Raw genomic sequence first — 16516 nt, forward strand, 5'->3', positions numbered from 1 at the left:
CCCCGGAGCGAGTGGCTCCCAGGTCCAGGCTCGCACCCCAAGTAGGCCACTCAAGTCCTTCCCCCCAGGAGACCGCGGGCCTGTCTCTGCTGCTGCTGGCCTTGGCTCCCGTTGCAAGGGGCAGGGACAGCAGCGTCAGGGATGGAATTCCGAGGAACAAAAAGAGCACCACCGCCCTCACTGTGGGCATGCCTCGGGGCGGGAGGGCGGGCGTGTGCATGCACCTGCACCAGGTGGGTATTTTGTAACTCATCCCTTGTGCACAGCCCATACGCAGAAAATGTACTTCTTGTGAAGAGGCCATCTATACGCACTGGGCTCGGGGCTTGCAAAGGTGTCACGGAAAGGGGTGGCACACATAACCCTGCCGGACCTTATGCAGTTCCGCAGGGCCTGCAAGACGGAGCTCTTCCGCCAGGCTTTCCAGTAGGAGCTGCCGCCCCTACTATACCACCACCACCGCCCTGAGGTCCCGATTAAACACCTACTATGGAAGAATCCTTCTGCCGTCTTCTTGGGACTTTGGACACTCGATCCGCCATCTTCAGATTATGAATGGCACTGAGCACTTTGTGATTAGATTTTAATATGTAGCATATGTTTTAAATTTTTATGTATATATTGTTTTACCATGGCAAGTTGTTCTTGCCCCTGTAAGCCGCCCTGAGCCCACTGGGGAGGGCGGGGTATAAGTACGAAAAATAAATAAATAAATAATGGGACAGAAACACACTTCTTACACACATTCCATCTGTAGCCATCGGGTTGTATAGGGAAGCAATCACTGGGGTCATTCATTTGATGCCTGGCTCTGGATTTCCCACCACACAGGCATCATGAGCCCCAGGGCCAGGCACCCCCTTTCCCCTCAGTTCTATTGTTGCACTGTGAGAAGAGGACATTTTCCAGCGAGCTCTGCTTTTCTTTGTGCTTTTCGCCTAGCAGTAAGCCCTGGATAGTGTCTGATCCGGAGAGCTGGCCATCAGGGAGGGGAAAGGGCCCTTTCCAGGCCTATTTCGGACTTTCAGGGAGGGATCCTTCGTTTTGGGTTATTGACTCTATTCTCCACACTGGAACACAATGATTTTGGGCTGTGGTGAGGCATATTAACTGGGGTTGTTTTTCTTCTTCTTTGACTGGGACATGATGGTGTTTGGGGGCTTTATTTCTGGCCCTCGGGAGTAAGAAGAAATACCTCGGTGGATTATAAGATTGTTTCAGACATAAAGCTTGGTGCTCGTTTTGCTTTGGAAAAGAAGAGAAGACTCAAAGGGTTGTACGCTGTCAGTGAGAGATTTGGGGCTATCAGTTTTTTATTTGGGCTGCAAGTGACAACAGCGGCTAACTGAAGAGAGACAAGGAAACATCTGTTGTGTGAGAGAAAATGTCTTTGGTGTGATAGGCAGTAACAATGAAATTGGACAGCAAGACTTTGTTTAAGCATAAACTGTTCTTTTAGTAATATCAACAATTGATAAGCTGGGAGTCAGGTTGTGTATTTATATGAGGTGTGTATAAAAATGCTCTTTGCCAGGACAGGGCATTCTGTATGACTACAGGCACCCCTTTTAGACTACATTTGGGTCTACAAGTAGTATGTATATTGTTTAAAACAACAGCTTGTATGTTTGTGTTTCTCTCTCACTTTAACTCATCTTTTATTGAGAACAGGAATCATAGAATCATAGAGTGGGAGGGGTCCATATAGGTCACCTAGTCCAGCCCCCTGCCCAATGCAGAATCAGCCTGGAGCATCCCTGACCAGTGTTTGTCCAGCCGCGGCTCAAAAGAGTGCCAGTGAGGGGGAGCTCCCCACCTCCCCAGGCAGCTGATTCCACTGTTGCAGGAATGGCAGCTAATTAATAATTTGTGAGAAATCCTGCCATTTGGAAACCCCCCCCCCAAGTCTATTTGCGTGTAGTACATACATCCTTGTGACAGAAAGTGATTTTCAAAATTAATTTTGTCTTTCAGGCTTATATTTGGCACTCTCTACCCTGCGTATTACTCTTACAAAGCTGTAAAATCGAAGGATATTAAAGAATATGTAAGTAGCTGTTCTGGGATTATCCTGTGTCCTCTGCCATTGGATCCCTAAAATAAATTTGAGTTTCTGTTTGCTAAGGCCTTGTAATGCACATTCCTTGTTCTTTTAAGAACGTACATACTTCGGAGTGGCAGCTGTGATTTCTCTACATTTTGACTTTGTGTCAAATAATGTGTATATTAGCTTCCATTGTAGTGGTTTGATGAAGTAGCACCTGTCAAAAGAACAGAGCTTTTTTTATATTTGCCTGGAGATTGACAAAAATATGAAAAGGCACCACATCCAAAGCACACGGAAACCACGACACAGACACAAACTCACACACTGGGGAGAAAAGTGGGGTATAAGTGAAATAAATAAATACGTGCATATATAAATACCGTTTCAGTTTAGTTCATTGTGATTAGCCGTTGGCCGTTACAAAATTACAAAATACAAATTGTGAACAAGCTATAGGTTGATATCAGAATATATAAAAGTGCCAGAAATCAATGGCAAAATATGACTCATTTAATACAGTAGCCTGAATAATGCCCCTTCCCGATGCCACATTGGAACGTATATTCTTTGCAGCAAGGGCAAGTAATGAAACTTTATAAGAGACATATGCATCAGTGTCAGATAACAAAAATGAAATACCAGCCTGAGCTCCTTGGAGGAGGGCAAGATCTTTTAAAAATGATAGCTGTATACATGAGTGTGAGAGCAAAAATGTTGTGAGGGGGACGGGCATACTTTGTCAGGTCTTGAAGGAACTCACTCCCAACGACACTCTCTTGGCCCCAGTTCTCCAATGATACATAATTCAAACAATCCCCCCCCACCGTGACCAGATCAAGCAAACGCACACAACACGTGACCAGATCAATCACACGCATACATCCAGCCTGCCAAAATCTACTGTACACCATCAGCCCTCCTACAACACCTGCAAATCTACAGTTACATCATCTAGCTGCGTCTGATACCAGTGTCTGGTACTCAAGGTCAAGCACGCATACTTCCCACCAAGGGGAAGACCTGCATGGACGCAGTTACAAGTCAGCGCAACTTGTAGCAAAGCAATTCCACACACGCACTCATACACTCCACCCCCCCCCCCCCAATTTCCGGCCAAAGTGAAATAAGGTAGTGAGCTTACAGATACCAAAGACAGGCAATTAAGAAACATATGGCAAATGAGGCCCAAGCTTGACATTCTGCCCCCCCCAAAGGTCCTTCACCCCCCAAGTTTGTGAGGGTGAGCTTTATGGAATGCTTGAACTAATCTCGGGACTTTGACATGATGACTTCAGACCCATTCATTGTGACTAGGGTCGAAGTCTTGCCAGTTGATGAGATAGTAGAGGTGGCCCCATTTTACCTTAGAGTCTAAAACCTCTTCCACCACTTAGTGGAGTTCCCCATTCACCATCAGGGGAGGTGGAGCTGGAAGTTGAGGTCTCCATCTGGAGGGTCCAGGATCCTTCTTCTGTAGACTGAAATGGAAAACTGGATGGATGTGTCGTAAATCCTTTGGCAAGTCCAATTCCACAGCCACTTTGTTGATAACTCTCACCACCTTAAAAAGCCCAACATATTTCCATCCCAGTTTTTCCCCAGGCTGTAACCCCCTCAAGTTTTTACTGGAAATGGACACCAAGTCCCCAGGGTTAATATCTCACTTGGGTGTCCTGGTTTTATCTGTTTGGGCTTTATAATCCCCTTTTGCCTTGGCCAAAGTCTGTTGAATAAAAGTCCACTGTTGGGCCAACTCTAACCACCAGGCCTGTAAGTCCCCGGGCCTAGTGGGTTCCGTCCCAATGGTAGGGAGGGGGCCCCCTCATACCCATGTACCACCCATGGTACTATGAACGGAGTTGATGTAGCTATATTCCGCATAGGAAAGCAAGTCTAGCATGACTCTCATCAAAGCAGTTCCACACACGCACTCACACACACCCCAATTCCCAGCCAGAGTGAAACAAGGCAGTGAGCTTACAGATACCAAAGACAGGCAGTTAAGAAACATATGGCAAATGAGGCCCAAGTTTGACATACTTGCCCAAAGGAAAGGAACACATTGTCATTTAGAAATAGGATAAATTCTGTGAAAGACAGGCAGTGTGATTGCGCACAGAAGTATAATTAAATATTCATGTTTGATACCTTTGCAAATTGGAAACCATTCTGTTTCTCCATATTATCCCCTAACAGTTACTGCTTGTCCAGAATACAGGTTGTGTATCAAAAAAATCAGATATTGTGGCACACCCATGTTTTAAAAAAACAGCTATAGTTTTCATGATCCACACAGTCAAAAGCTTTGCTGTAATCTAGCTGATTTTACAATATGATTTTACGTGCCTCTTCCATTACTGAATCCAGCCTGAAAATCTGGCATTTCTCATTCCATATACGGTAACAGTCTTTGTTGTAAGGTTTTGAGCATCGCTTTACTCTCAAGAGAAATTAATGTCATTGTCCAATAGTTGCTGTAATTTTTGGTGTCTCCTTTTTCAGAATTGGAATGTAGAGTGAGCAGTCTGTGGGCCATTGTTTTGTTTTCCATATTTGTTAATAGTCAAGGACTTTTAATTATGCATGTGTAAAAGGGTTATTGGTATAGTTATTTTGTGAGGGTGCTGAAAAAGAGGGGAAGTTAAATAAACAGAGTATTTTGTACTTTTTCTGTCCATGGCAAGGACTGCTTCCTTTAAAAAGTGACATGACCATGGGGGGAAGTAACCATCTAAGGATGGCCGTGATCATTGCCTCCTCTGTCTTAAGAGAGGGCCATGACATTGATGACTGTAGCCATTAATTTACAAGGCAGACTGAGCACAAACAGCCATCTGTCCTCTGTCTACTCCTGTAGGAGCAAGTGCTTTCAATGACAAGGTTGACACCATCACGGGTCATTTCGTAGAAAAAGAGCTGCAGGAGCTCATTAGCATAAGGTATGCTAATGAGCTACTTGGCTATTAGCATAATGGCTTATTAGCATATGCCACGCCCCCTGACATCACCGGAAGTGATGTCAGAAGGGGGAGCAAAAGGGGGGAAGGCATCTTCAAAAGCCTCCCCTTTCCTCCCCCAGCCGGCCTGCGGGGGGGGGGGAGTGAAGAGAGAAGACTAGAGTTGAGCCGCAGAAGGAGGAAAGAGGGAAGGAAAGAGAGAGAGAGAGTAGAGAGAAGGAGGAAAGGGAAGGAAAGAGAAAGAAAAAAGGAAGGAAGGAAGGAAAGAAAGGGGATAAAAAGAGGGAAGGAAAGAGAAGAAAAGAAGAAGGGAAAGAAAGAAAGAGAAGGGAAGAAAGGAGGGAAAGACGAAAAGGAGAGAACGAAAGGAGGGAGAGAAGGGGAAAAGGAGATAAAGGAAAGAAGGAAAAGAAAGAGCAGGAAAGAGGGAAAGAAAGAAAGCGAAGGAAAGAAGGAGGAAAAGAAAGGAAGGAAGAAAAGGGAAAGAAAGAAAGAGAAGAAAGGAAGGAAAGAAAGAGGGCAAAGAGATGGGGAGAGGGAGGGAGGCTCTCCCACCTCCCCATCAAGCCCCCACCACCCCCACGGATCCCTCACTTATCGCGATCAAAGCCTTTCCCAGGCCGCAGTGCTCTGGCGTGGGCCCTGGGAGACCGGCGATGGGCCTCCTCAGGCCTCCCCCGGGCTGCAGCACTCCAGTGTGGGCCCTGGGAGGCCAGCAAAGGGCTTCTTTAGGCCTCCCCCGGGCCGCAGCACTCCAGCGTGGGCCCCGGGAGGCCAATGACGGGCCTCCTCAGGCCTCCCCCGGACCGCAGCGCTTTGGCGCGGGGAGCTGGGGGCGGGGCTTGCCGCCACCGCCATTTGTGCCAGCTCCTGGTCCGGCCCCAAGTGACCCCTGGACACCATCACCACCTCGATATTGTCCAAATCTATGGTATTGAAAACAGCTTTGGGACCAACATTGATGCTGGCTACCATGTCAACGTCCTGACCTGGATAGCCCAGGCTAGCCTGATCTCGTCAGATCTTGGAAGACAAGCAGGGAGAAACAAGGATGGACAAGAAAAAGAAACAAAAGAGCACTGCTGCCACCTTCTACTGCTCAGTCTTTGGTCCCTACGCTAGACCTTTCCTTTCCTTTAATCTTATTAAAGCTCCTTGACGAAACCCATCTGTTAAGTAGCATTGTCTGGACACAACACTGAACCAATGGGAAAATCTTGCAACAGCAAGGGCAAGGTTAGTGAATCTGTCCGATAAAAGGAGTAAAACTGGCTTGTGACCTTATGACTAAAGGACCTCTGCAGTCCTTGCTCAAACCCGAGTTGATCTTGGAAACCATCAGAGACAAGCTACCCCTCTGTCAAATACCCTCACAACTACTTCTTGTCATGGGATCAGTTGGAGGATTCTGCACAAGACTTTCAGGCAGCTCCTCAGGGGCCAGCCATCTAGAGCCTCTTGGAAAGGCTCTCAGTAGTGTGACTGGCATCCTCACGAGCTCAGCCTCATGGCCACCTGCACCTTCAATCTGCACCCACAGACAGCACATAGAGGCATGCTGTTCTTGTTACTCTGCATCCGGCTACTCTTCTTGGCAGCCCTTGTGTGGATCCCGGTGTCATTTCTTTCCACGGCAATACTGACATCCCTCTCCAGACCATCAATCCTGAGATGAAAGTTTGAGTCCAACAAAGTTTTATTCTAGGTAGACGTTTTTGTGCAGCACATACACTCCTTTAAGAAGGTATCTCAGGTATCTGAAGAAGTGTGCATGCCCACGAAAGCTTATGCCCAGAGTAAAACTTGGTTGGTCTTAAAGGTGCCTGACTGGACTGAAACTTTGTTCTGCTGCTTCAGACCAACATGGCCACCCTCCTGAATCTACAATCCTGAGATTGCCACTTTCCACACTGGTAGTCTCCCCGCTGATCCCACTGCCACTCTAGGGATCATTATGCAACATCTGCCTTCCAAGCTGATCACTCCCCTAGACCTGCACCACCACAGATGAAATTATCAAGTCCGCTTGAGCCACAGATTGCTCCTCCCTTGATGCCTCCTGTGGTTATCACATTAGGCCACCCAGACCAACTCTAGACCCAAAGGTCACCACTTCCTCCTTGCAGGAGTTGAGTTCCCTTTCATTGACAGCCGTGGCTTTTTATGGCAGTGATTTCTGACCACCCAGCCCCTTTCTCCAGGACGCATCAGAGCAGGGGACAGCCTACGGATCCTCAGGGTCACCAGCGCCTCCTCACTGCTCACTGGGAGGTCAGGTTCTTCAGCTTTGTCCACCTTGAGTCCAAGTGAGAAAGGCGAACTATAAATGACGTAAACAAAATCAATAATTTTTTTAAAAAATCAGATGATGACCCTTACCTGCTTCTGCCTCCTCTGCCAGAGAGGATCTCTCTGATCACTGCCACGTATCACCTTTAGAGAATGGCTGAGCGAGGTGTTTGAACAAGGGGTGGCTGGGCAAATTCAGGGCTTCCTGAATGAAGCACACTGTTTGGACGGATCCATTCCAGTCTGGTTTCAGGCATGGTTATGGGATTGAAATCATGACAGTGACATTTTAAAGAAAAACTACATTGATTTTCAACTATCCAGTGGAAATTAGTGAGACCCTCAAAGCTCTCCGCGCTTTATGAGACGGGGTCACGACGAGAGTATCCTGCGGCGCCAGGCAATATAAATAGAAGGTGTCATGTAATATAAGGACATCTCCCTCTGACATTTAAATAGTTAACTCGCTTGTAGTGGAGACTACATGAGGATAGTTAGGGCTGTAAGCTAAATTCTAGAATAAAAAAGTAAGATTATTCAGTGGTATGCCCATGATTACCAGCTGTGCAAACTGAGGCTGTGTCTGGAAAATTCATTCTGTTTGTTGTCCCATGGAGATGAGAATCAGCTCTGATACTTTCTGTCCTGAAGACATGGTCTGTGTTGTATTCATATCCAGAAATAGAACTCAAGGCATACCCTTGCATCTTTCCCCCCCTTGCCCCTCCCAGGGCTAAATATAAAGATGGCCCTGGACTCTTGTACTGCTCTTAAATTACAAGAATGGCCCTTCATTTTTCAGCCTTGCTCCTCTTTTGGTTAGGGTACAACGCTGAAGCTGCTGGCAGTGCTATACCTATAACAACGATCACTCTATCTAATGGTAAACTGACTGGCCTTGGGGAAGATGAAAAAACCCCCATGAACATGTCACCTACAGGGAAAGTTGGAGTTTCTCCCTATTCAGGGGACTCCGTAGGACTGCAGAAAAAATAACTTCCTAAAGGAACTATAAGAAAAAAGGAAAAATGACTCTGAAGTTAAGGTAGCTTAACGTAATTTTGTGTGTTAAGTGTGGTCAAGTCACTATGAATCAGTATCCTCCAAAACGTCCCAATTGTTGACAGCCTTGCCCAGGTCTTGCAAAGTAAGGACCTTGTCTTCCTTGAGTCATTCAAGCCAACTCATATTGGGTCTTCCTCTTTTCCTGCTGCCTTCAGCTTTCCCCAGTGTTATTGCCTTTTCCAGTGAGTCTGGTCTTTTCATAATATGATTGCTTCTGTTTTGTCATTTTAGCTTCTAGGGACAGTTCGTGCTTGACTTGATCTAGAACCCCCCACCTGTTTTGTCATTTTGGTGGCACACAGTTATTGCTAAAACTCTTCTCTTAACACCACATTTTGAATGACTCAACTTTATTTCTGTTAGCTTCCTGTGACAATTTTGCCCCTATATCTGTGTATGTGATATTATTTCATTTCATGCATCTGATGAAATAGGCGCTAGAGATGAAACTTATCACCTTAGAGAACTTAAAATGGCACAAGATCCTCCTTCCTTTCCATCTATATTTAGGAAGGCAATAGAAGCCCTTAATTTGTGTCTGGAGACCAGATGTGGACAAACAAACCAGATGAGATGGAAATCATGTTGGACGGGGGGTATTGTTACTCTAAACCCAACTCTTAGATAGTTGGGCAGAGCACAGGGCTCAACACACTCCCGGTACCACGTCACCTGGACATTTCCTTGTTATGGGCAGTATTTTCCATAGTGATTTCATTATACTGTCTCTTGGTGATCCTCAGTAGAAGTAAAGCGCTTATTTATAATCTTGTAGTTATGCATTTATATTGTTCGGCTTATATCCTGCCTTCCCCACATTTGTAGGCTCAGGGCAGGTACAATGTAAAACATCTCACAATAACCAATTAAAATCTATAAAACTATCAGTCTAATTCCATAAAATCATCAACATTTAAACAACAACATGCCTCAACAGCAGATTGTGTGGTCCCAGTTTGACTTCCAGGATCTGCGGTCCTTGGGGGGGAGGGGAGGAGGCCCAATCTCATGCATAATCTTATAAACCTCAATCCTGTCACCCCTCAGCTGTCATTTCTCCAAGCTAAAGAGCCCGAAGCGCTTTAACCTTTCTTCATAAGGAAAGTGTTCGAACCCTTTTATCATTCTAATTGCCTTTTTCTGCACTTTTTCCAATGCTATAATATCCTTTTTGAGGCGTGGTGACCAGAACTGTACGCAGTACTCCAAATGAGGTCGCACCATTGATTTATACAGGGGCATTATGATACTGGCTGATTTGTTTTCAATTCCCTTCCTAATAATCCCCAGCATAGCGTTGGCCTTTTTTATTGCAGTCGCACACTGTCTTGACATTTTCATTGAGTTATCTACTGTGACTTCAAGATCTCGCTCTTGTTCAGTCTCTGCCAGTTCAGACCCCATCAATGTGTATTTATATTTAGGATTTTTGGCTCCAATGTGCATCACCTTGCACTTGGCCACATTGAACCCCATTTGCCACATTGACGCCCACTCGCCCATCCTCAACAGATCCCTTTGGAGTGCCTCACAATCTTCCCTGGCCTGGTTCTCACCATCCTGAATAACTTTGTGTCATCTGCAAATTTATCTACTTCACTGCTTACTCCGAACTCCAAATCATTAATAAACAAGTTAAAAAGCATCGGACTGAGTACTGATCCTTGTGGTACCCCACTGCTTACCACCCTCCACTGAGAAAATTGCCCATTTATACTCACTCTCTGTTTCCTATTAATTAGCCAGTTTCTGATCCACAAGAGGACTTGTCCATTTGTCCCATGACTGTTGAGCTTACTTAGGAGCCTTTGATGAGGAACTTTACCAAAAGCTTTCTGGAAGTCAAGGTAAACAATATCTATTGGATCCCCCTTGTCCACATGTTTGTTCACCCCCTCAAAGAACGTTAACAGGTTAGTGAGACAAGATCTTCCCAGACAGAACCCATGCTGAGTCTGCCTCAATAGCAATCCTCAGGAATGGAGGCAGATTTTAAGGAAAGATTACATATCTTTGTCAGGAGATCTACAAGTTCACATTTGAGTTCTTTCAGAACTCTCGGATGTATGCCATCTGGGCCTGGTGATTTATCAGTTTTTAAGTTGTCTATCAGTTTTAGGACCTCCTCTCTCGTCACCTCAATCTGACTCAGGTCTTTCAACACCCCTCCCGAACTCAGTGGCTCTGGAGTGGGCAAGCACCTCTCATCTTCCACAGTGAAGACGGAGGCAAAAAATGCATTCAGCTTCTCAGCCATTTCCCTATCATCCTTCAGTACTCCTTTTCCCCTTGGTCGTCCAAGGGCCCCACTGCCTCCCTGGCTGGTTTCCTGCTTCTAATGTATTTGAAGAAAGTTTTATTGTTGGTCTTTATGTTTTTTGCTATATGCTCCTCATATTCCCATTTTGCCTGCCTGACCACAGACTTGCATTTTATTTGCCACTTCATAAAACCATTGTACCTTACAAAGCCATACTTATTTTTATTTATGTATTTATTCGATTTCTACCCCGCCCTCTCCGCCTTAGCTAATTTGGTGCCTTGGTTAAGAGCAGTGGACTAGAATCTGGAGAACTGGGGTTGATTCCCCATTTCTCCTTCACATGAAGCCAGTTGGGTGACCTAGGGTCAGTCACAGTTCTCTCAGAGCTGTTATCTTAAGAACACAAATCTCACAAATTAGGACACATCAATCTCCAGTTCTAACATATTTATTACCTATGTTGTCTGCCCCCCCCAGCTGAACTGAAACAAATGATAACCAGAAACCTAGTGTGTCATTCTTTTGATCTGTTTTTTAAAATATTTACTATTTTGCATATTAATTTAACAAGCCACCCCTATATATACAACTATGCTATGTAATTCAATTTCATCATCTAACGAACTGCACAGGAAAGCTCTCATCTTGAATAAAAATTGTTGGTCTTAAAGGTGCCATTGGACTCTAACTTCGTTGTATTGCTTCAGATCACTTCGGTCCGGGACGCAACACCTCCTGGCAATGCCAGGCCCTAAAGAGGCCAGGTTGGCTGCTACCAGGGCCAGGGCTTTCTCGGTGGCGGCTCCTACCTGGTGGAAGAGCTCCCGGAGGAGATCCGGGCCCTGCGGGACCTTGTGCAGTTCCGCAGGGCCTGTAAGACGGAGCTCTTCCACCAGGCGTATGAGTAGGAGCCGCCACTACCATCATTATGATTCCATCTTCACCTGGCCCTGGATGAGGGAACATCAATGTTTCCCTGGAACAGATGATACTGAACAGCTGAATTACGCCATCTATGAAATATCTCGTTGAACATCAAGAGCACTTTAGTTAAGAACTTGTAAATAATGTTTTTGTACTGTTGTGTTTTAAATATGTTTTATATTGGCGTTTGCCTCCATGTAAGCCGCCCTGAGCCCGCATTGCGGGGAGGGCGGGGTATAAATTGAATAAACTAAATAAACAAACAAATAAATCAACATGGCTGCCCACCTTGATCTATCTCAAGAGCAGTTCTCTTTGAGCTCTCTCAGCCCCACCTGCCTCACAGGGTGTCTGTTGTGGGGAGAGGAAGGGGAGGTGATTGTAAGGTACAGTAAAGCTTTTTAAACAGGACCCTAAACGTTTAACATTAAAGGATATGTTTTAAGTTGTAAGACAAAGTAGTAACACCTCCCCCCAAGTACCATGCAACAGTAAATAAGGAATATGCTCTTAGATAGTTTAGGAATCTTCTTCATGCTCCCTGAGTTCAGAATCCATATCTTTGGTGCTGATTTTCAGGACTTGTAAGTACCTCTGATTCTTCTTTAAAGGTGTGAATAACATAAGCAAGGCCATTGCTTAATACCCTTAGATGAAAAGGGTACCCAATGTGTATGAAATGTCAGCTTCAAGATTCTTCCTAGTTGAGACTACTCAATCCATGCCTTTTCTTTAAGATTTCTGTAGATAGATCTTGATATTTTGTTGTCTTCAAAATTATTGCCTTTGAAATTCTAAGTATGGCTTCTTATGAGCAACAGTGAAGACATTTTGACATGAATGTACCCGTGTTGCCCCCCCACAAACTGAGGAAATCCTTTAAAACCAGGTTTAGCCCCCTCCTATTTTCATCCACTTTCTGAGCTTCCTCTCTGTTTTGAAAAGGCCTTTCACTTTCGTAGTATTTTGGTCTGTTTTCTTCACAGCTTTCTGTAGTTTTCCCTTCTCACAGGATTTGCTAAATCATCAGTGGAAGTTAGGGTTGCCAAGTGTATCTTCGCCGTGAGCGGCTGGCGTCTTGTGTGTGCGCGCGCGTGCGAAGCGTGCGCCGCACGCACATCACCCGGAAGTGACGGGAGGACGCCAGGCACATTGGGGGTGGGGCCACGGCCATACAAGGGAAAACCATAGAGTTTTCCCTTGTATGGCTGTGGCCCCGCCCCCAGCGTGCCCATGTCACTTCCTGGTGACGCGCACACGGGGGTGGGGTTCCCCCCAGGGCCCAATTCCGCAGCGGCGTAAATCGGGCCTCCAAAGCGGGGGTTTACCCGCCCCCCACCCCCACTTGGCAGCCCTAGTAGAAGTACTAATTGAATTGAGTTAATGTTTAAATTCATTTTATATTTCTTGTTTGAGGGATTTAAGCTGATTTAAAAGAAGCCTCATTAATTGCAACTTGAAAGAAGCTTCAGAGTTGCTACTGAAACCAGATTCAGGTGGGCGGCCATGTTGGGCCGAAACAGCAGAACACAGTGTCACCTTTAAGACCAACAGAGTTTTATTCAAGGTATCAGCTTTCATAGGCAGACACACTTCTTCAGATATAATGCAATGGAAATTACCAGTCCATACATATAGATAGAGGGTGAGCAGTAAATTAGCATACAGCAGAATGAAGATGTTTAACAGATTCAAGGAGCAAACAGGAATAACAAGCTTAGTTTATATGGTTACCATTTGTTCGGGTTTTAATTTCAAGGGGAAACATGGTGAAGGAACGAAATATGTCACTATGTTTCCCCCCAGAATTAAGCCCATACAAATGGTAACCATGTAAACTAAGCTTGTTATTCCTATTTAAATAAATAATAAATATTTGGTTCCTTGAATCTGTTGAATGTCTTCATCATGCTGTATACTAATTTACTGCTCACCCTCTACCAAGATGTATGGACTGGAAATTTCCATTTCATTGTATCTGAAGAAGAGTGTGTGTGCACATGAAAGCTTATACCTTGAATAAAACTTTGTGGTCTTAAAGGTGCCACGGGACTGAAACCCATTCCATGTTTTCCCATCTATTCCCACGTGACATTATTTTGTGTCTCACTTTGTAAGCTATCCCTGACTTGAGAATGTTCAAGACTTATAGTATCCAAAGGAGAAAACCCAGCCACCATTATCCATTTGTAAAAATACAACAATCAATCAAATAATCAACACTTTGCTGTACTTCAATGGGTACCACAAAATCTGACTCCTTTACTTCCCTACTGACAGGGTTCTGGCCTTTGGGTGCCAGAGGGATATTCAATTCCCAGAAGAGTTATCCACTTATAACCCACTTTTTTTTCCTCCTAGGTGAAATGGATGATGTATTGGATCATATTTGCAGTCTTCACAACAGTAGAGACGTTTACGGACATTTTTCTTTGCTGGTTAGTATGTCATAAAGATGCTCCCTTCATAATAATGAAATGAATGGAGGGAAATGTACACGTTTTAAAAGGTGTGATACTTATATTAGCATGACTTAATACTAGGAAGAGCCCATCGGCATCAGGTGCGTGTGGAGTTGGGCACTTCCTTGTCTGGTGGTGGAGTGAGAGTGAAGATAAGGGGAAAGGGGTCAGAATGGGACTTCCTAGGATACCTCTTATGAAGATACTGTTGGAAGTTCCAGGTGCGCGATGTCCACCTGCCTCAGACCTCCAGACTGAGGGGCAAGAGAGGCTAGGCAGGCACACTGGCCTTCCTTCCTGTCTCTGTTCTTCTGCCACTGTCCTCTTTGATATGCAGATTGTGATCTCAGGGACCAGTTTCCCTTTCCTGCTCCTCTCTCACTCAGACTTGCTCTCTACCAGCGTGCGCATGCTGTCCTCTCTTGGCACCATGAGGCAGATGGGCCTCTTGCCATCTGCCTCTATCCTTTAGTAAGTTAGTAGAAGAAGAAGAGAAGAAGAGATGGGACTTATACCCCATGGCCCTTCACTACCTAAGGGAGTCTCAGAGCAGCTTACAAACTCCTTTCCCTTCCCCCTCCCCACAACAGACACCCCTTTTGAGGCGGGTGGGGCTGAGAGAGCTCTTGACAGAAACGGCTCTTTTTCAAGGACAGCTCGTATCAGAACTACGGCTTGCCCAAGGTCATCCAGCCAGGTGCAAGTGGAGGAGTGGGGAATCAAACCCGGTTCTCCCAGATTAGAGTCCACGCACTTAACCACTACACCAAACTGGCTCTCTATCAATCTCTCAATCTCTCCTCTTTCCTATCCAAAGTGTACTTCTCAAATAGAGAGAGAAATATTTTTCTTCTAAACTGGCAGTGTGGCCCTGTGTAGTTTTGTGAGCTGAGTAACCTTGGTAGTGCCGCTCCTGCATTTGTAGCTTTATTTTAGCACTCTGCTAACTAATGGTGACTGGACGAACCAAACCAGTTAACCTCAATAGGTCATAACCAGGTAAATCATAACCAGGTAAACCAGCTTACTTAGAACTGGTACTACTGGAAAAGTCTGTGGATCCAAAGTACTGAATCTGCCTCCCTCAGCAGCTAAGGGGCACCTTTGGTGCCGGCCCAGACAGGGAGGAGTCTGGGAGTGACCCTGGATGCCTCTTTCTCCATGGAGGCCCAGGTTGCGGCAGTTGCCAGATCTGCATTTTTCCATCTGAGGCTGCTGAAGCCCTATCTTCCCCCCCGAGACCTAGCGACGGTGACCCATGCAGTGGTCACTTCCAGGCTTGATTACTGCAACTCGCTCTACGCAGGCTTACCCTTGAAGCCGATCTGGAAATTACAACTTGTGCAGAATGTCGCGGCGTGCCTGCTGACGTCAACACCCGTGTGGGCTCACGTTAGGCACGTGCTCTGCCAACTGCATTGGTTGCCAGTTGAGTACCAGATTCACTTCAAGGTGCTAGTTTTGACCTTCAAAGCCTTATACGGCCTGGGACCCACATATCTAAGGGACCGCCTCTTCCCATATATGCCTTGAAGAGCGTTACACGCAAAAGATCAACACCTCCTGGTGGTCCCTGGCCCGAGGGACGCCCGTCTTGCCTCGACCAGGGCCAGGGCTTTTTCTGTCCTGGCCCCAGCCTGGTGGGACAGGCTCCCCGTCGAGACCAGCCCCCCCCCCCCCCGCAGGATCTCCTCCAATTCCACAGGGCCTCCAAGATGGAGCTGTTCTGCCAGGCCTTTGGTTGAGGCAGCGGGTGCCCATCTATGGCTGTCTGCTGTCACCCATCTATCATCTGTCTACCGTCCACCGAAAACTGGCCTTTAACCCATTGTACTATCAGGCCAGAATTTTATAGCCAACTTATGCTATTCCAAGCTTTAATTGTTATAATGTTTTGTTGTGTTTTAATGTTTAATGTTTTAAACTGAAATTGTATTTATTTCAATGATGTGACCCGCCCTGAGCCCGCCCGCGGGATGGGTGGGATATAAATGCAAATCTATATATATAAAAGAAAGTCCCCTCACCGTAAAATCAATGCGCAGTCCAAACCGCTGGACCTAGAAACACCAAATTCAGGGAGAGCGCTCCTACCGTAATGTAGATGTTCACTAAGAAGGGATATTTAGAAATTTGACCCCTAAGGGGGTCAAAAGGGGTAAAATGTGCTCCCCCCATTGATTCCTATGTGCTGCCAGGCTGCTGACTCTTTGCACCCCCCACTGTCTGATTGGTCAGCTGCAGAGCTCAGTGTTCTGAGGTTAAAAAAAACAGTTACAGGGGACTACAGAGAGCTAATGACAGTTGAGGAAATCAGGAGTGGCCAGCGACCTCTGAGGTGAAGCAAAGCTGCTGGCCCATCCTCCCTATGGCTTCAAACATTCTCCCCCCTCCTACATTTGGCAGTTGTCTGTCAGGTGCAGCAGCAGTTGCAGGGTGCTTAAAGCCATGAGGGAGCATGTGCCAGCAGTAACACCTTAGTGATCCTGGCAGCCCTGCCTCCACAGTG

General features: G+C 45.9%; 1 protein-coding gene across 2 annotated transcripts in view; it reads left to right on the forward strand.

Moving 5' to 3' along the window:
• The first annotated feature begins 126 nt into the window (after positions 1–126).
• Positions 127–16516, forward strand: part of REEP1 (receptor accessory protein 1) — a 51881-nt gene continuing 35491 nt past the window's right edge. The window contains exons 1-3 of one of the 2 annotated variants that reach the window (XM_015406955.1): positions 127–233; positions 1975–2047; positions 13907–13983. In XM_015406955.1, the coding sequence (XP_015262441.1) occupies positions 142–233; positions 1975–2047; positions 13907–13983 (242 nt within the window). In that variant the 5' untranslated portion in view covers positions 127–141. Of the gene's footprint in view, positions 234–540; positions 573–1974; positions 2048–13906; positions 13984–16516 lie in introns of those variants that run through there. The other variant, XM_015406956.1, reaches the window with a different exon arrangement.

The sequence above is a fragment of the Gekko japonicus genome, unplaced genomic scaffold (assembly GCF_001447785.1).
Source record: "Gekko japonicus isolate JY-2015 unplaced genomic scaffold, Gekko_japonicus_V1.1 scaffold1469, whole genome shotgun sequence".
NCBI lineage: Eukaryota > Metazoa > Chordata > Lepidosauria > Squamata > Gekkonidae > Gekko > Gekko japonicus.